Source organism: Salvelinus sp. IW2-2015, linkage group LG11, assembly GCF_002910315.2.
Source record: "Salvelinus sp. IW2-2015 linkage group LG11, ASM291031v2, whole genome shotgun sequence".
NCBI classification, from domain to species: domain Eukaryota; kingdom Metazoa; phylum Chordata; class Actinopteri; order Salmoniformes; family Salmonidae; genus Salvelinus; species Salvelinus sp. IW2-2015.
The window spans coordinates 41,623,090-41,641,158 of record NC_036851.1 but is presented as its reverse complement, the minus strand read 5'-3'; the positions used below and the strand labels follow the sequence as shown (position 1 = coordinate 41,641,158).

General features: G+C 41.8%; 1 protein-coding gene across 2 annotated transcripts; it reads left to right on the top strand.

Moving 5' to 3' along the window:
• Positions 1-408: 408 nt before the first annotated feature.
• On the top strand, positions 409-18,048 carry LOC111970740 (RNA polymerase II elongation factor ELL2-like). 2 transcript variants are annotated; one of them, XM_070445745.1, is made up of 9 exons: positions 409-639; positions 7,293-7,340; positions 8,203-8,324; positions 8,545-8,696; positions 12,666-12,925; positions 14,346-14,470; positions 14,582-14,654; positions 14,878-15,607; positions 17,994-18,048. In XM_070445745.1, exons 2-9 carry the CDS (start codon positions 7,317-7,319, stop codon positions 18,038-18,040), a joined length of 1,533 nt encoding a protein of 510 aa, XP_070301846.1. In that variant the 5' UTR covers positions 409-639; positions 7,293-7,316; the 3' UTR covers positions 18,041-18,048. The 2 variants fall into 2 exon arrangements, with proteins under 2 accessions (XP_070301846.1, XP_070301845.1); XM_070445744.1 differs by having other exon boundaries at positions 409-745.
• Positions 18,049-18,069: the final 21 nt, after the last annotated feature.

The window sequence follows — 18,069 nt, the reverse complement described above, 5'->3', positions numbered from 1 at the left end:
TAAATGCACGAGGGAGTACTTCGGGGGTACTCTGGTATAAGCAAAATATGTAACCAAAAAAGGTTGAGACAACTGCTCTTCCATGGTTACTGGTTTGGCCAGTATGCCTCTAATATTCTTTACTATGGGGGTCTCATCTTTATGAAACCCTACAATGAATATATATTGTTTTCACTATAAATTATTGTAAGAGAATCTGGATCGTGTCAGTGAAAAGCAATGGGAAAAAATCTTTGAATTTAATGTAATACCTGTCAGTAGTAAATAAATGTCAACGATAAAAACTTTGTAGGTGTCAGCAGCATACATTTCCACTAATTCCAAGTGGACATTATGATACCGTATTTTTCTATGACATAGTAGTGGACAGACCACAGCTGATTCGATCCATTATTTTCACTTCTCAAAAGAAAGAAATGACAAAYCCTAGCATTCATACACTGAAGGTGTGAAGACTGAGTAGGGCTGAAATTACATATGGAAATCACAAATTACATATGGMCAAAAAAAAATTGAACAAGCCCTTGGGGGAGTCCCTCCCTTGAATTTGTGTTAGGTAGAGTATCTAAATGCTCGGACATAAGACCAAGACGATGGTAGAGGGTTGGTAAAGATGGCGGCGCTCTCCGTGGATGGAAGGTATGGACTGAATTGTGGCCGACGGAATACAGACCAAGTCACTGTATTGCACGTAAAATTGACAGAGACAGCTTTCAGAGCGATAGAAAGGTACCAAACCTTTAAGGTAAGTTGAATACATGTCTTATAGCTTACCTTATACAACTACCGATGCTATCAAAACTGGTGAACTAACTGCCACGCACAGTCAGGTTGGTCAAACGTTATTCAAATTACCTTGCTAGTTAACGTAACTTACTGTCATACCAATAATGCATATGCCATGAAGTGAGTTAGCAATTTGTGGATTACAAATCAAAGTTTGAGAGAAATGGATTTGTGTAGTCGGTGTACTATAGTTAGCTACATTTGGTAATGTAGTTAACGTTAGCTGGCTAACCAAATGTAATTTCCCCAACAACAAAAAATTAACGTTTTCCCCAGCCAAGTCCACTTTTTTTTCCTACTCAAGTCAGTACTGAAATGTGACTGGTGAAATCGATGACTATTTTGATGGCAATTTCGCGTGACATCTTTACTTAACTTTAGCTAACTTACCGTATGTTCTTAAGCCAAGGATTGGCACTGTAGTCAGTGTTTTGGAGATGTTAGGAAATATATATATATATTTATTATTATTATTTTTTGGCTAGCTAAGGTAACTATCGTAACCCTTGATCATGAATGACTCTGTTCCATTACACATTACAGTAGCTAAGTCATTGGACGAAGGCGTCTTCTGTACGGGGGAGTTTTGTTAAGCGCACCGATGCTTGGTCTGAACATTAACACGCATCAGTTGTGGTAGCATGATAAGGACCTTATCTTTCATATCAGCGAGAAACAATTTTCAAAAAAACATAACGTTAAATGAATACACGCCATTATAGGGTTAGTGTTCCCACACGGCCATATCCCCATGTTACAGCGCGTGTTTACGGAAGACGGCCAAAACAGCAAAATACTCCCATCTAAACGTGAAGTCGAATATCAATTGCGATATGGTTCTAGAAACATAAAGCCCTTTACTTTCATATCACATCAAAATAATTTCACAAATTCAAAATACACACATACTGTACTTTTCAGTGACAACACCTTTTTGGCTGCCTTCCAYTACACACAGGAGTTCAGAGCATGCTAGATAGTAAATTAGCAGTACCTCTGAAAATAAGATAGAATAAGGTCCTTGGACCTTAAAGGTGCAATATGCAGAAAACGTTGCTAAAATCATAATAGTTTGCCTAATGTCAGTTTGTGACAAAACAAGCTGTCATTGTGTGGAAAATAATTGTACCATCTGCTGTGAAATATATTTTCCATAACAGAAAATATTGTATTTTCAGTTGTTTGAAGCTGGTGTACAAAACCGAAAGTAAAAGATGCAAAAACAAAATAAGAACAGGAAGCATAGGGACATAGAACAGATCTACYGCACCTGCTTTCAATGAGAATGACAGCTTTATAACTCACATTTCTATGTGAATTTGGTCGGGTCACCCAAAAAGTTACATATTGCAGCTTTAAGGAGTAATGGTAACAGGCTCCTAAAGAGTACATCTTTGGTTAGGGTCTATCGGTGACAAACGTCCTATAATACTATAATAAAGGAGATTGCAATCATAAGCTGAATTTATGACAATAGTCAAAAGTTAGACCGCCAATCTAGCTAGTTCAGAAAGCAATTATTCTGACTAGCTAGCTTGCTAGTTAACATCAACTTGCTGGCTAGCTATACTAAAAGTTTTAGTGGATACATTAAAGTGACAGTCCACTTAAATTATAAAATAAGTTGGCTAATGTTCCTTTTACCTTGAAAGTAGTCAGGGGTACTGTTGTCAACAGTGGATGTTAGTTTACTTAGCTAGCCATTGTCACCAGCTGCTACCATTAGGTCAAACCTGTTTAAGATTACTAAATGTGTATTTTACAAATTCACACCACCATGGTCTACCAATTTTTTTTTATTATTATTATTATTTTTTACATGTGTAGCTAGCTATGTTAGCACGTTTTATGAAATTCTCACCCAAAAATCACCTTTTATACAAAAAAAAGTCTAATTCACTCCGTTGTTACTTCTTATCTTCATCAATACATTGGTTTCATGCCAAACTATTTTTGGAATAGCAATACACCTTATTATAACAATATTTTGGCTACAGACCTATCCAGTTCCTCCACACTGAGTTTGTCAGTGTACGTTATGTTCATGATTCAACTATGTTCATGACTTAATTCTTGACTTAAATGTGAATGTTACATTGGCAAGCTCCCCAGGCAAGAAACTTTATTGCCAATCTTTATAATAAGCATATAGCATAGGCTACTTGACTGTGTTTTTATATAGAAATTATAGGCCTATTTAATGTTTGATCGGGTTATATGCTGTTTTCTTCAAAATACTAGTCGCTAGGGTTTTCACTCCTTTTACTTCTAATCTTGTGCTTGTTCTCTTAAAGCTACAGTAAAAGTTCATGACAGCATGAACCCTTTTAAACTAGTGCTTTTCAAGGACTTTCTGGATGGGAGAGGTTCCATTTGCACACGGATTAATATAACTAAGGCTATTTTATGGTAAGAAAACATTACATATGTTTGCAAAACAGTTCACACATTAGACCTACAAGATATTCACAGAAAAGGGCTAACAGCAATATATTTTTTTAACATAGTTTTGTCCAAATTTAGAAAATCTGAGGCTAAAATGTTTTTTCTTCTGTATTGGCCAATACATTTCCTCTGTCTAATCTAGTGTCCTGGTGGGCAGTAGTGTTGGTATGTGATTTGGATTTGGTCTCATTCCATGGCTTTGCATACCAGGCTTTTCTCAGTGGCAAACACAGAATCATGACTCAGGAAAAAAAAATGTTGTCACAGTTGCGCAAATTCCTATCACGTCAGCCTCTGGTGATTGTGGGCCCTTACGGACTCTTACCAAACCAATCTGTCGGGACCAAATAAAGCTAGCGTGTTAATCCCATGGCCGTACAACTTGTATTATCTGGAAGCACCTCAACAGAGATGCACTTAACGGGCCTCTGGGGCCTGTGATCAACTGGGGCCAGGAGTCCTGGGAAGTTCAATGGACTGTCAACAACACTTACATAATTCCAGAAACAAGCTAGTCAGACTCTGTAGCATATTCCCAGAATGTTCAGGCCATGGACCAATAAAACATTTTTTTTAAATCCTAATCCAAATTATTGGATTTGAAGTTGAGAAACTGGGCCTAAAGGATTTCATTCAGGGACGGTTGGGACTTAAAGTGTGTTGAATTAAGAAGTTAAGATCTTGGCCTGTTAAGTAGCCTAATTCAAGTCAGTGGTAGAAAGGGTGTCAGGAGGGGTGTCAGGAGCTGCCTTGGCCAATAGGAGCTTAGAACAAGCTGACAACAAGCCAATCGAAGTTGGAAGAAGAAGATGGGAAGATGGCGCCGAAGAACATGGCTGACGTTTTACATTCTCCCAACCAATTGTGCAATTATTATTATTTTTGCATTTTGTGTAACTTATTTTTTAACCTATTTTTTAACCTGTACATAACGTTGCTGCTACCGTCTCTTATGACCGAAAATAACTTCTGGACATCAGTTTCACACCTTTTGTGTGAAGAAAAGATGCCGGAAAAGGGGACGCAGATCGGGGATCCTTCTGAGAAGCCGGAGGCGAGCGAGTGAACTCTCAATGCCTTCCTCAAACATGCCCACCCCTTCCACATTCCTCAAACATACAAGTATTATACACCATTTTAAATATAAACTTCTTGTTAATCCAACAACAGTGTCCGATTTCAAAAAGGCTTTATTGCGAAAGCATACCTTGCGATTATGTTAGGTCAGCGCCTAGTCACAGAAAAACACAGCCATTTTCCAGCCAAAGAGAGGAGTCACAAAAAGCAGAGATCAAGAAAATGAATAAACAAACCTTTGATCTTCATCAGATGGCACTCATAGGAATTCATGTTACGCAATACATGTATGTTTTGTTCGATAAAGTTAATATTTATATCCAAAAATCTCAGTTTACATTGGCGCGTTATGTTCAGTAATGTTTTGCCTCCAAAAACCATCCGGTGAGTTTGTAGAGAGCCACATCAATTTACAGAATTACTCATAAACTTTGATATAAGATACAAGTGTTATAYATAGGATTAGAGAAACTTCTCCTTAATGCAACCGCTCTGTCAGATTTCAAAACTTTACGGTGAAAGCACACCATGCAATAATCTGAGTTCAGCGACCAAAACAAGCCATACAGATACCCGCCATGTTGTGGAGTCAACAAAAGTCAGAAATAGCGTTATAAATATTCACTTATCTTTGATCTTCATCGGAATGCACTCCCAGGAATGCCAGCTCCACAATAAATGTCTGTTTTGTTCGATAAAGTCCATATTTATGTCCAAATACCTCCTTTTTGTTCGCGTTTAGTTCACTCATCCAAATGCACAAGGCGTGAGCACAAAGTCCAGACAAAGTCAAAAAAGTTCCATTACAGTTTGTAGAAACATGTTAAACRATGTATATAATMAATCTTTAGGATGTTTTTATCATAAATCTTCAATAATGTTTCAACCGGACAATTCCTTTGTCATTAGAAAGGAAACGGAATGGAGCTCGTGCTCACGGCCACGTGCGATAAACAACTCATAGCTTTCAGCTGAGGCACCTACTGTGACTGGTCTTATTCGCTCCCCTTTCACAATAAAACCCTCAAACAACTTTCTAAAGACTGTTGACATCTAGTGGAAGCCTTGGGAAGTGCAATCTGACCCCATTTACACTGTCTATTGGATAGGCAATCACTTGAAAAACTACAAACCTCAGATTTCCCATTTCCTGGTTGGATTTYTCTCAGGTTTTTGCCTGMCATATGWGTTCTGTTATACTCACAGACATCATTCAAACAGTTTTAGAAACTTCAGAGTGTTTTCTATCCAAATCTACTAATAATATGCATATCCTAGCTTCTGGGCCTGAGTAGCAGGCAGTTTACTCTGGGCATGCTTTTCATCCGGATGTGAAAATACTGCCCCCTTGCATAACAGRTTAAATTAAGGTGAAATAAAATAAATAAAATAAAATCGTGATGGTAAGCCTGGTATGTGTATTGTGACAACACGAGCAAGTTTACTTGCGCTTATCATTTTTAGTGTACACTGTAAAGGGACATTTGCTGAAGGGAAGTTCCTGAAGTTTCAAAACAGCCAGGGAAGAACCTATTCTGCCGTGCCAATGTTTACTCATGTAGCTACCATTATCCGCAACCTGTTGATGTAATCTGACTACATGTGATTTACTTTATTATGATCAGACATACAGTGCCTTYGGAAAGTATTCAGACCCGTTGACTTTTTCCACATTTTGTTACGTTACAGCCTTATTCTTAAATGGATGAAATAAAAATAAATCTTCAGCAAACAGGTTGATGTAAATCTTTGCAAATGTATTACCTAAGTATCCTGCTTCCATTGATCACCCTTGAAATGTTTCTACAACTTGATTGGAGTCCATCAATCTTAAATGGAAGAAGTTTGGAACCACCAAGACTCTTCCCAAGACTTTCAGACCATGAGAAACAAGATTATTTGGTCTGATGAAACCAAGATCGAACCCTTTGGCCTGAATGCCAAGCGTCACTTCTGGAGGAAACCTGGCACCATCTCTACGGTGAAGCATGGTGGTGGCAACATCATGCTTTAGCGATGCTTTTCAGTGGCAGGGACTGGKAGACTAGTCAGGATTGAGGGAAAGATAAACGGAGCAAAGTACAGAGATCCTTGATAACCTGCTCCAGAGTGCTCAGGACCTCAGACTGGGGTGAAGGTTCACCTTCCAACAGGACAACGATCTTAAGCACACAGCCAAGACAACGCAGGAGTGGCTTTGGGACAAGTCTGAGTGGCCTAGCCAGCGCCCGGACCTGAACCCGATCGAACATCTCTGGAGAGACCTGAAAATAGCTGTGTAGCAATGCTCCCCATCCAACCTGACAGCTTGAGATGATCTGCAGAGAAGAATGGGAAGAACTCCCCAAATACAGGTGTGCCAAGCTTGTACTGAGTAAATGGTCTGAATACTTATGTAAATGTAATATTTCTGTTTATTTTATAAACTAGCAAAAATGTCTCATCCTGTTTTGCTTTGTCGTTATGGGGTATTGTGTGTAGGTTGAGGGGGGGGGGGATGTAATCAATTTTAGAATAAGGCTGTAACCTAACACAAAATGTGGAAAAAGTCCAGGTCTGAATACTCACTAATTCTGAGGTAATGCTGATATGTGACCATTTTGTCTGAGATGCCTATTATTTACACCGCTTTCAACATAAGAGGGAGTTCCATATTCCTACTCTAACTGTACTTTTGGCTCATTGCAAATTCATGAAACTATAAACATGCTTTTGCTAGCTAGCTTCTTAGCTAGTTGATTTGCCAGATGAAACACAATATATGCTTACCAATAGCATATGAGCTGTGACTGGTTGACAGAATGGCCTGCTTTTGTCACTTAATGAGAAACGGCTCTTTTTTTCCCTCTTTTTTTCAACCACATCTGTGATAATCCAGTTGTAACTGAGTGACATTCACATTATTGTTATGATGGAACAACTTACAATCAATGCTTATATTGAAAATGTGATTGTAGAGTCTAATCCCTYCCTCTCTTTTTCAGAATGTAACGTCCTCGCGGCCAACAATGCAATTCACGGGACTCCAAGGGGTAAGTATGTTCACATGTCAAATCTTCATTTTGACTTGAGAACTACAGTACTAGTTATGGGTCAACCCTGTGGGGGGTAAACCAAAATTTTAATGCAACCATTATTGAAGACTTAAGCAACCTATCATTTGAGCGCTGGTGGTATACACATTAAATACAATTCCTACCCTAGCTGGTGTAGACCCAAGGTTTTGTGTTTTCAGTGAAATATACATTTGTTAAGCTACGAGTTATATTTAGAGGCTTGTGGCCTAACTCTTTCCACCCTTCTGAAAGCATCTGGTTAACCTCTGACTACCTGGGCTGTACACTATGAATAGTTGAACTCTCCAATGTGTCTATCTATAAATACTTCTCTGGCAGTCTGCAGCTGGGCCCAGAGCAGAGGGAACACACACACACACACACACACACACACACACACACACACACACACACACAGAACAACTCAGACCTCTAAGATCTGCTTGTGTCATGCAAGCTCACGTTCTAATTAGTCTCAGATCTCACCTCTCAGATCAGTCTATATTGACAGATGCAACACACTGAACATCACTGTAAAGGGTTAATGTTACAAGACCTTGAGAAATTAGACCCAGTTGAGGGTTTTTTACAGATGGTTTGCTATTTGGCATGACTGACTCTGTCACATTCAAATATGAGCAAAATCTCTTCTTCCCGCCACCGGGCACTATAGCAGTAGAGGGAAATGAAATCCCATTTCCCTTCAGAATGATCGAGTACCTCTGTGCAATATGTCACTCCTGGCAGTTTCATGCATATAGGGAAGAGAGATGCTCCTTGTTTTCTGTGGTTGATTAATATTTTTTTTATTGATCTCCTTTTGATGTGAACCCCACAGCGTATTAAGATCCCAAGGACCGACTCTCCAGATGGATCTCAGAACTTTGACTTCTACCTATCCAATGTGGGCAAGGACAACCCTCAGGGAAGCTTTGAGTGCATCCAACAGTATGTGTCCAGGTAAGCACCCTCTGGAATGAAACCAAGCATGTATCAAATGCTCGCTACTGAAGACCCAGTGTAAATTGTTGTAAGCTGTTTCGTTAACTGAAATAATTGTCACTCTGGTGTCAGAATTTAATGTCATTGAGCCTTGTTAATGAGTAATTGGTTGAATTGAGATGGGTCCATGTTGAGAAACCCTGTGCTGTATGACTGAAACCCCCCCTGTCCTCTCCAGTTCGGGGACCCCCCACCTGGTGTCCCTGGGGGTGGTTCAAGACAAAGTCACGTTGTGTGCCACCAACGACTCCTACCAGGTGACTCGGGAGCGCATGACGCTGGCTGAGGAGGATGGGACCAAAGTCCTCAAGCCTGGAGGCCAGTTCAAAGGCAAGTTCCATCCATTTAAGCCCACATTTCCATTGTTTGCGCCTGACTAAGCCCTTTGGGTCCAGCCCTTTTTAAGGCTTGTTCACATTGGCAATTTGAAGTGAATCCACTCCAAAATTTTTGCATATCCGATTCAAATGTGTTGTTTTTCCTGCAGTCTAAACAGCCAAAATGCACATGGAATCAGATATTTCAAGACCCATTTCAAACCACATTCGTAGGTGGTTTGAAATCGGATACAAATCTGATTCCTGGCCATGACTTGTCTGAATGCATATAAATCAGATGTAAGTGGTTTTTAGAACTATTTGGCATATCTTGTTGCTTGCTAGCTACTCTGACAGTTTAACAAGAACGTGTGGTAGTTAACTAGCTTGTTAATTGTTTACGAACAAGTTAGTAAATGTGCTAGAAAGCTAGCTAGGTAGCTGATTAGCTTGTTGACTGCTGTGGTTAGCCAAAAAGGACTGATTTTGAAAGCTAGCATTAGTGCACTAACATGCTAGCTGTTCCCATAGACTTCCTATCATTGAATGACTATCCATTTAAAAGCGTGTCTCGGCAGATATAATTACGTATTTTTTTTGTAGCGGTGGCAACAATTCAGCAGTGTTTGGCCACCACTCCTAAATTAATATAGGGGAAACACYYACTTTGAGTATTGACACTGTCTGCCACCACAGCCATATCTGGGTTAGTCGCACTCTGCAAATAGTTCTTATTTAACGACAACACTGGTCTACAGCCAAACCAATTGTCTTGCCTTTCTATTTCTAATACACTACGACTGGATTAAGGTCGGCCGTGTGTAAAAGGGAAAGTAAATCTTGGGCTAATCTAATTTGGCTCACTCATCCCGTTTTGCCGGTGGAGATACGCTGCACATTCTCTCAATCTCCTTTCCCCTCGTAACAGCTCACTGTTGCTGTAACTGGCCATGCAAAATCTACCTCCACTGACCTGGGAGTGGACGGAGTTCTCCCACAGCAGAGGGCCATAAACTTAGTTTCACTGGCAAAGAGTTTTTCTTCAAGCGCCATGCAACAACATAGATTTGATGTCACCCAAATGGCCCATTTGCCACCAGTTATGTTTTTCTAAAAGGCAGTGTGCCCTATAGGCTTCTTTGTATGTGATTATAATTTTAGTACCTTGTGTTTTGCGCAACTATTTGACATGCCTGGATTTCAAACGTTTATTGAAAGATTTTTCATCAAACTGTTCGCTTTTCATTATGCCAGATGGTCCAGCACCATCATCAGACAATTGCTTTAATTTTTGGTGTGATTCTCATTACGGGATAAGGCCTAAAATACAGGATAAAATCTTTCTATGTCGCATGATTGCTCAAAACACAGCCAAACACAGTCTGAATAGGCGTTACAGTTTAGACGATCGTATAGCAACGTTCGTAAAGGGGTAGATGTTCAGGGCTTGTCCACAGTTTCTAATAGAAATAGAGTTCCAGTTATCTACATTAATTGGTATTGTTTATTTAACATGGCATTGCATGTTTTCTCAACAGTAAGCAGATGTGCGTCTTTGCTGGGATGGTTTTTACCTCCTAGGGCTGCTCTGGAACTATATTTAATTCTGCAATATGCAAGTTTAGGTGACCTGACCAAATTTGCAGATGTGTTTTTAGACATGTCATTCTCAATGAAAGCAAGTCTAAGAAATGGTAGATCTGCTCTATGTATGCTATTTATATGCTTCCCATTCTCAAGTTTTGTTTTTGCATCTTTCACTTTTGGTGTTGTACACCAGCTTCAAACACCTGAAAGTACAATATTTTTGCTTATGRAAAATGTATTTCACAGCAGTTTAGATGGTACAATGATTCTCTACACTAGCTTGTTTATTCACAAACCGAAATTAGGCAAACTATTAGAATTTTAGCAACCAGGAAATGGCTGAATAGTGCATCTTTAACTGCAGGAATCCATGAAATCTTTGCTCTCCGTACTCTCAAACTAGAAAAGTCAGTTAAACCAACCTTTCGGTCTAGTTTCTGCCTGTGGGGATTAATTTGCATATTGTGTCCCAGATGGAAACTGAGAGGGGAGCAGAGGAAAGGGGTAGAGTTTGGGCATGTAACAGCTGGCTCAGTAGAAGCACTCCTATTAACATGTGCAAAATTAGCCCTAACCTTCATTTATTTAGTTTGTTTAGGCTTTGTCCGTTATGTATGTTGGCCTGGGACCTTATGCAATGTTTGTTTTAAATGGGAGACCCATTTACTTGATGCCATTCAGAGTTTAGTACGCCAAAGTGAAATCATAAACACACAGCACTGCTACACGACACGGCAGGTCTGTTGGTTTGAATGACATGCATCAAATTTTATTGGTCATGTTGTGAATTGTTAGATACTACTGCACTGTTGGAGCTAGGAACACAAGCTTTCGCTACACCCGCAATAACATCTGCTAAATATGTGTATATGACCCATGAAATTGAATTTGATGCATGTCATGGCAGAAACTGTAATTCTGATAGCAAGCCAACAGAGCTGCTGTGATGGGTAGCTGTGTTTTTATTGTCTCCCATGTAAAGTCACTAGGCTGGCCAGCGCTGAAAGCAAAGCTGATTAGCAGCTGACGCAAGCAACTCACCTACTCCAGTCACTCACCAGGCCTTGAGACAGCAAAAATGTATGTGTGGTTTGTGCACATAGACTGTGAGATCTCTATCAGCATTTGCTCGGAGGAGGCGGCAGACGAGGGTACACGTTTTTCTCTAACCTTTAATCTTGTAGAGCGCTTTAGAATTTCATAATCACTGGAGAGCATTATGGAGAAATGTCAAGGCATCCTGACTAATCAGACAACTTATGAGCTGGGGGCCAGATTCTCTGGATCCTCTTAATGACATTGACTTTTACATTGGGAACTCAGTCTCTCCAAATCAGGCTTCTATGATGTATCTTGTACTAGTAACGTACAGTCAGTTCAAATTCAGTCCACATACAGTTCCGAACACACAATAGTTAAGTAGCAACTTTGACTCTTTAGGGCAGGGTTCCCCAACTGGCAGCACCCGGGCTGAATTTGGCCCACAGGTGGTTTTATTTGGCCCAACAACAAATAACTCTGAGCATTTAAAAATATATATTTTTATTGTTTGTCATAAGACTGTAAAAACACCAGGGAATCATCTCCAAGTGATTTTAATTTTGGAAATCTATTCAAGTATTCCCACGCATAATAGTGAGATACATGATCTTATGCAAATGTAAGCAATATTTGAAATTGTTTTAGTCATATTATACTTAACGAAAATATAAACACAACATGTAAAGTGTTGGTCCCATGTTTCATGAGCTAAAATTAAAGATCCCAGAAATGTTCCATACATACAAAGGTTATTTCCATAAAATGTTGTTCACAAATTTGTTTATCCCTGTTAGTGAGCATTTCTCCTTCACCAAGATATGCCACACCTGTCAAGTGGATTATCAAGAAGCTGATTTAAACAGCATGATCATTACACAGGTGTACTTTGTGTGGGAACAATAATGGCCACTCTAAAATTGTGTTTATATTTTTGTTCAGTGTATATCTGTTTCGACTTTCAATTTGACCAACCATCCGCTCAAGAAGAAATCTGCCTGCTGCTGAATGTAATTGATTTATCCCTGCTCTAGTGTTCCAAGTGCCTGCTGGCTTTCGTACTCATCTTTCAGTCAGTGTTCAATAACATTATTATGTTGTCATATTAATAAGAAAAACGTTTTAGTTAGTGACTAAGCTGCTAGTTAGCGAGGAGTGCCGTTTCTGCTGTAAACTCAATTGAGGTAAGCAATACAACATTTAACTGATTCATTTAAATGTCAGAGAAACAAATGATCAAATAAATGGATTGTGGACTTCTTAGGTTCCATAATGCCATGGTCTCAACGGATATTGGTTTTGGGCAGATTGTGTGCCATTTTTCTCAGCGTCACCTCCTTCGCCCCTCTAACTTCAGGTAAGAAAGTCCAGATCCGCAAGCCAGCGCCGTCAGGCTCTGAACCAGTCGCGGAGCGCAAGCGCTCCACCCCTATCAACCCAGCCAAGACCATCCGCAAGTGCCTTGCCAACAACCTGGTTTCCCAGCGCCCGTACCGCGACCGCCTCGTCCACCTGCTGGCATTGCGCTCCTACAAGAAGCTGGAGCTACTGGCCAGGCTGCAGCGGGACGGGGTCAGTCAGAAGGACCGCAGCTCTCTTGGGAGCACCCTGCAACAAGTAAGGCTAAGGCTAGCGCCTTGCAACAAGTGAAGCTGAGGCTAGCGCCTTGCAACAAGTGAGGCTGAGGCTGGCGCCTTGCAACAAGTGAGGCTGAGGCTGGCGCCTTGCAACAAGTGAGGCTGAGGCTGGCGCCTTGCAACAAGTGAGGCTGAGGCTGGCGCCCTGCAACAAGGCTGGTCTGAAAATGTGGTTTGATGCTCCGTATAGAGGGTGTGATGTAATTGCGGCACCTACAGAGGCATGCAGAGGCCAAAATTAAGCTCCGCACTACCGTGCGCCTTCCAAATTTTGTAACAATGTGGAAGGGCTAGCTCCGCATTGACATGATTGGTTAACGGTAGGTGGGGGCGGGAGGTCCTGTATAAACACAAACTCACTTCCTTCACAACTGCTCTGCGAAGCGCAAGAAGTATGAATGCCCTGCCTTCTGCAGAGGCAGTATCGCAGTAAATGCTGTACGCCACTGCAGACACCAGATTGACCATGCAAATCCTTTGAGGCTAGTAGTACCCCTGCAACAAGTAAGGAGGCGGCTAGTACCCCTGCAACAAGTAAGACTAGCAGCCTGCAACAAGTTTGGTTACAACTCTGCAACCATTATGGCTAGCATCCTGCAACAACAAAAGGGGGGTAGAACCCTAAAACAAGTAAGAGGGAGGAGAATAGTACTTTATTGGTTTCATATGAAACTGGGGGGGTTCCTAGCTATTTATGGCAAGTATGAGTAACTGGCAGCACTGTGTATGAGAAGACAAATGTTCCTGTTTACCCTTAGGACCCATTACCCTTCTTAGGCATTAAACACCAAATGCAAATCAGTCTAGGAGACCAATTCCCTGTAATACAAAGACCTTCATTCACAATTACTGAATTTTGAATGAAGAACCAAGCAGCAAGAACCAAGCAGCCATACATTAAAGTCAGTAGTCTTATTAGACACACACACACACACACACACACACACACACACACACACACACACACACACACACACACACACACACACATATAGCAAGAACCAAGCACGCACAGATCACACAGCAAGAATCAAGCACACAGACACACTTATACTAGCTATTGGAGATGATGTACTGAACTACTCAGACTGGTTTACTTTGCAACAGCAACTGTGGTAAGCTGACTATCCTTGCTTGGTATACAGAAAACACAATACTCATACTTGTTTGGGGATTTGCCTAGTGTTGTGATTGAATACAGAGATGCTGGATTTGAAATGCAGTGATTTCATACCCAGGTTGAGATGCAAGTAGGGCAGGCATTAATGGAAGAAAAGTCTAACTCTTAGGGAAAAAAGTAATACCAGCGGTTGTATTTGAATAGCTTTTAATGCTCCCAAATGATTGGAGAGCACTTTTTTTCAAATGGAAATCTTTTTTGTGGGTATATTTGTTCACAGGTGGCCAACCTGAACCCCAAAGATAACTCGTACACTATGAAGGACTTTGTGTACCGTGAGGTGCAGAGGGACTGGCCAGGCTACTCTGAGGACGACCGCGTTCAGGTTAATGCAATTCTGGCCCGGTAGGTCACAATACATTTCACCCTCCTGAACAGGCCCCTGCATTTCTTGCAAGCAGAACCTCGTGGTGACTATGTAGCAGCGACTCACAGTTGGTTCTCCCTCTCTCTCAGGAAACTGGGCCTTCCCACTGAGCCGCTTTCCTCCAGCAGTCCTCCTAAAGATGGCTTCCCGGGCTCCCCACAGGTAACGCTTCAACTCTACACTCTGTTAGACACACACCTTCAGTATTACTTGCACAAACCAGCGTGTAAGCTAACAGACAAGCCAAACCTGATGACCAGGTCTCTCCTGTAAAGAGACATTTTATCTCAAACCAAATGCTAATGTTTACTAAGATCAAAAATAGCCTTTTATCACTAATTCACAAAAGAGATATTTTGTGTTTTGTATTGTTTGTGTCTTTCAGAAGTGCCAGCCCGAGTTGCCGAGTCACTTCACTGACCCCTTGATGCCCAAGAAGCCCCGCATTTCCCATGTCACCAGCCAAGGGCCACCCACCGCCCCCACCTCGTCCTCTAGAGAGCGCCGCAGCGCCACTAAGGGGGACAACAGCCACCACAGCTCCGCTGCCACCACCAAATGCTCGTCTCTCCCAGCCAGGCCCACCACGGCTGGCCCGCCCCTCAACCACCTCCCCCCTCCCTCCCAGCTGCCCGTTTCTCACCGCCGTCGTCTGTCTCATCACCCTGGCCTGGACTCCAACTCCAACTCGCCCAGCACGCCTGAGGGCCGTGGCACCCAGGACCTGCCCCTTGACCAGAGCTCAACCTGCCTGGACCACTCCTCCTCACCGATAGCCAGGCCCCCAGGCAGGACCGCCGACCGCTATGGCTCCGGCATGCCGCCCCCGGCCAGCTCCAGCCGCCCAGCCCTCACCATCTCCTCTTCATCATCCTGTTCCTCTACCATTATCCCCCCTCCCTTGCCCAGCAGTAGCAAGAAGTCAAATAAGCACAAAGAGAAGGACAGAGAGAAGGAGCGGTGTAGGGAGGGGCGCAGCATCACATACGATGGCGTCAGCCCCCGAGAGGTACAGGTTGAGGACGGCCAAAGGCCCAGGAAGAGACACCGTGCCAAGGGGGAGGAAAGACGAAGGCCAGTCATCCCCGCCAAAAGCCCAGTCTGCTCAGACGAAGGTAGTCTACCTTAATGCCTTGGTTCGGCTCCATGCTTGAATGCCTTGTTAAGAAGGGAAAGGGATGAGTGCTTGCTCATCATGCAAGGCCTGATTCCAATCCATGGTTTTGTAATGACAGCAATGCACTACTGTATTAGACAACCAGGCATTGAAAGTGCACTGATGGTGTGAATGCTTGGAAAGGGCAAAGTGTATGCATGCTTTGAACACGATGGGCTGCTTGCGTATTGGAGTACGTTTCTCACTTGAGTTGTATGTATGTACAGTTGAAGTCGAAGTTTACATGCATACACTTAGGTTGGAGTCATTAACTCGTTTTTCAACCACTCCCCAAATTTCTTAACAAACTATCGTTTTGGCAAGTCGGTTAGGACATCTACTTTGTGCACGACACAAGTAATTTTTACAACAATTGCTTACAGACCGATTATTTCACTTATAATTCACTGTATCACAATTCCAGTGGGTCAGAAGTTTACTGTGCCTTTTTTGACTGTGCCTTTAAACAGCTTGGGAAATTCCAGAAAATGATGTCATGGCTTTAGAAGCTTCTGGTAGGCTAATTGACATCATTTGAGTCAATTGGAGGTGTACCTGTGGATGTATTTCAAGCCCTACCTTCAAACTCAGTGCCTCTTTGCTTGACATCATGGGAAAATGAAAAGAAATCAGCCAAGACCTCAGAAGAAAAATTGTAGACCTCCACATGTCTGGTTCATCCTTGGGAGAAATTTCCAAACGCCTGAAGGTACCACGTTCATCTGTACAAACAATAGTACGCAAGTATAAACACCATGGTACCATGCAGCCGTCATACCGCTCAGAAAGGAGACGTRTTCTGTCTCYTAGAGATGAACGTACTTTGGTGTGAAAAGTGCAAATCAATCCCAGAACAACAGCAAAGGACCTTGTGAAGATGCTGGAGGAAACGGGTACAAAAGTATCTATATCCACAGTAAAACGAGTCCTATATCGACATAACCTGAAAGGCCGCTCAGCAAGGAAGAAGCCACTGCTCAAAACCCGCCGTGGAAAAGCCAGACTACGGTTTGCAACTGCACATGGGGACATAGAAATAGAACTGTTTGGCCATAATGACCATCATTATGTTTGGAGGGAAAAGGGGGACGCTTGCAAGCCGAAGAACACCATCCCAACTTTGAAGCACGGAGGTGGCAGCATTATGTTGTGGGGGTGCTTTGCTGCAGGAGGGACTGGTGCACTTCACAAAATAGATGGCATCACGAGGAGGAAAATTTGGTGGATATATTGAAGCAACATCTCAAGACATCAGTCAGGAAGTTAAAGCTTGGTTGCAAATGGGTCTTACAAATGGACAATGACCCCAAGCATACTTCCAAAGTTGTGGCAAAATGGCTTAAGGACAACAAAGTCAAGGTATTGGAGTGGCCATCACAAAGCCCTGACCTCAATCTTATAGAAAATGTGTGGGCAGAATTGAAAAAGCGTGTATGAGCAAGGAGGCCTGCAAACCTGAGTCAGTTACACCAGCTCTGTCAGGAGGAATGGGCCAAAATTCAAGCTTGTGGAAGGCTACCTGAAATGTTTGACCCAAGTTAAACAATTTAAAGCCAATGCTACCAAATACTAATTGAGTGAATGCAAACTTCTGACCCACTGGGAATGTGATGAAATAAATAAAAGCTAAAATAAATAATTTCACATTCTTAAAATAAAGTGGTGATCCTAACTGACCTATGACAGGGACTTTTTACTAGGATGAAATGTCAGGATTTGTGAAACTGAGTTTAAATGTATTTGGTTAAGTTGTATGTAAACTTCCGACTTCAACTGGTATGTATGATGATTGATTAGTATGTATGTGCCAATTCTTCTACATCCAACCTTACAAACCAATTTTCTTTCATCCTTTGGACTCTAGCTCAACATACTCTGTATGTGTCCTGTAATTGGTGCCAACAAACCTCTGATCATGGGAGTTAATTTCACTGATATACCTTGTCTTTATGATAAGTGAAGATGGGTCCGCCCTGAGCAGCACACTCAGAAATCTGTCCACGGGTTCACTCTGACAACTGTTTCAAGACCAGTACTTTTGAATAGTTTGTTTTACATTTATGTTAGTTTAGTCATTTAGCAGGAGCTCTTATCCAGAGTGACGTATAGTTCATTTTAAGATGGGTGGGACAACCACATTAGTCATAGTAAATACATTTTTCCTCATAGTAGCTTTCAGCAAATTTAGAGCTGGTAAGAGGGAACAGAGTCAAGTGGTGTTGTGTTACAAAAGAAGAATTTGGGGGGGGGGGTGCGAGTCATTTATTTAAGGCTAGTAAGAGAGAGCTGTTCTGATGGTCAGTTGATGAAGGATTATTGCGATTGGTGTCTTTGTTATTCCCCAGACAATAAAAAGAGGCCAGTCCACTCCAGAAACTTTCCACCACTGTGATGCCAGATACTATGGTGATTACTTTTATT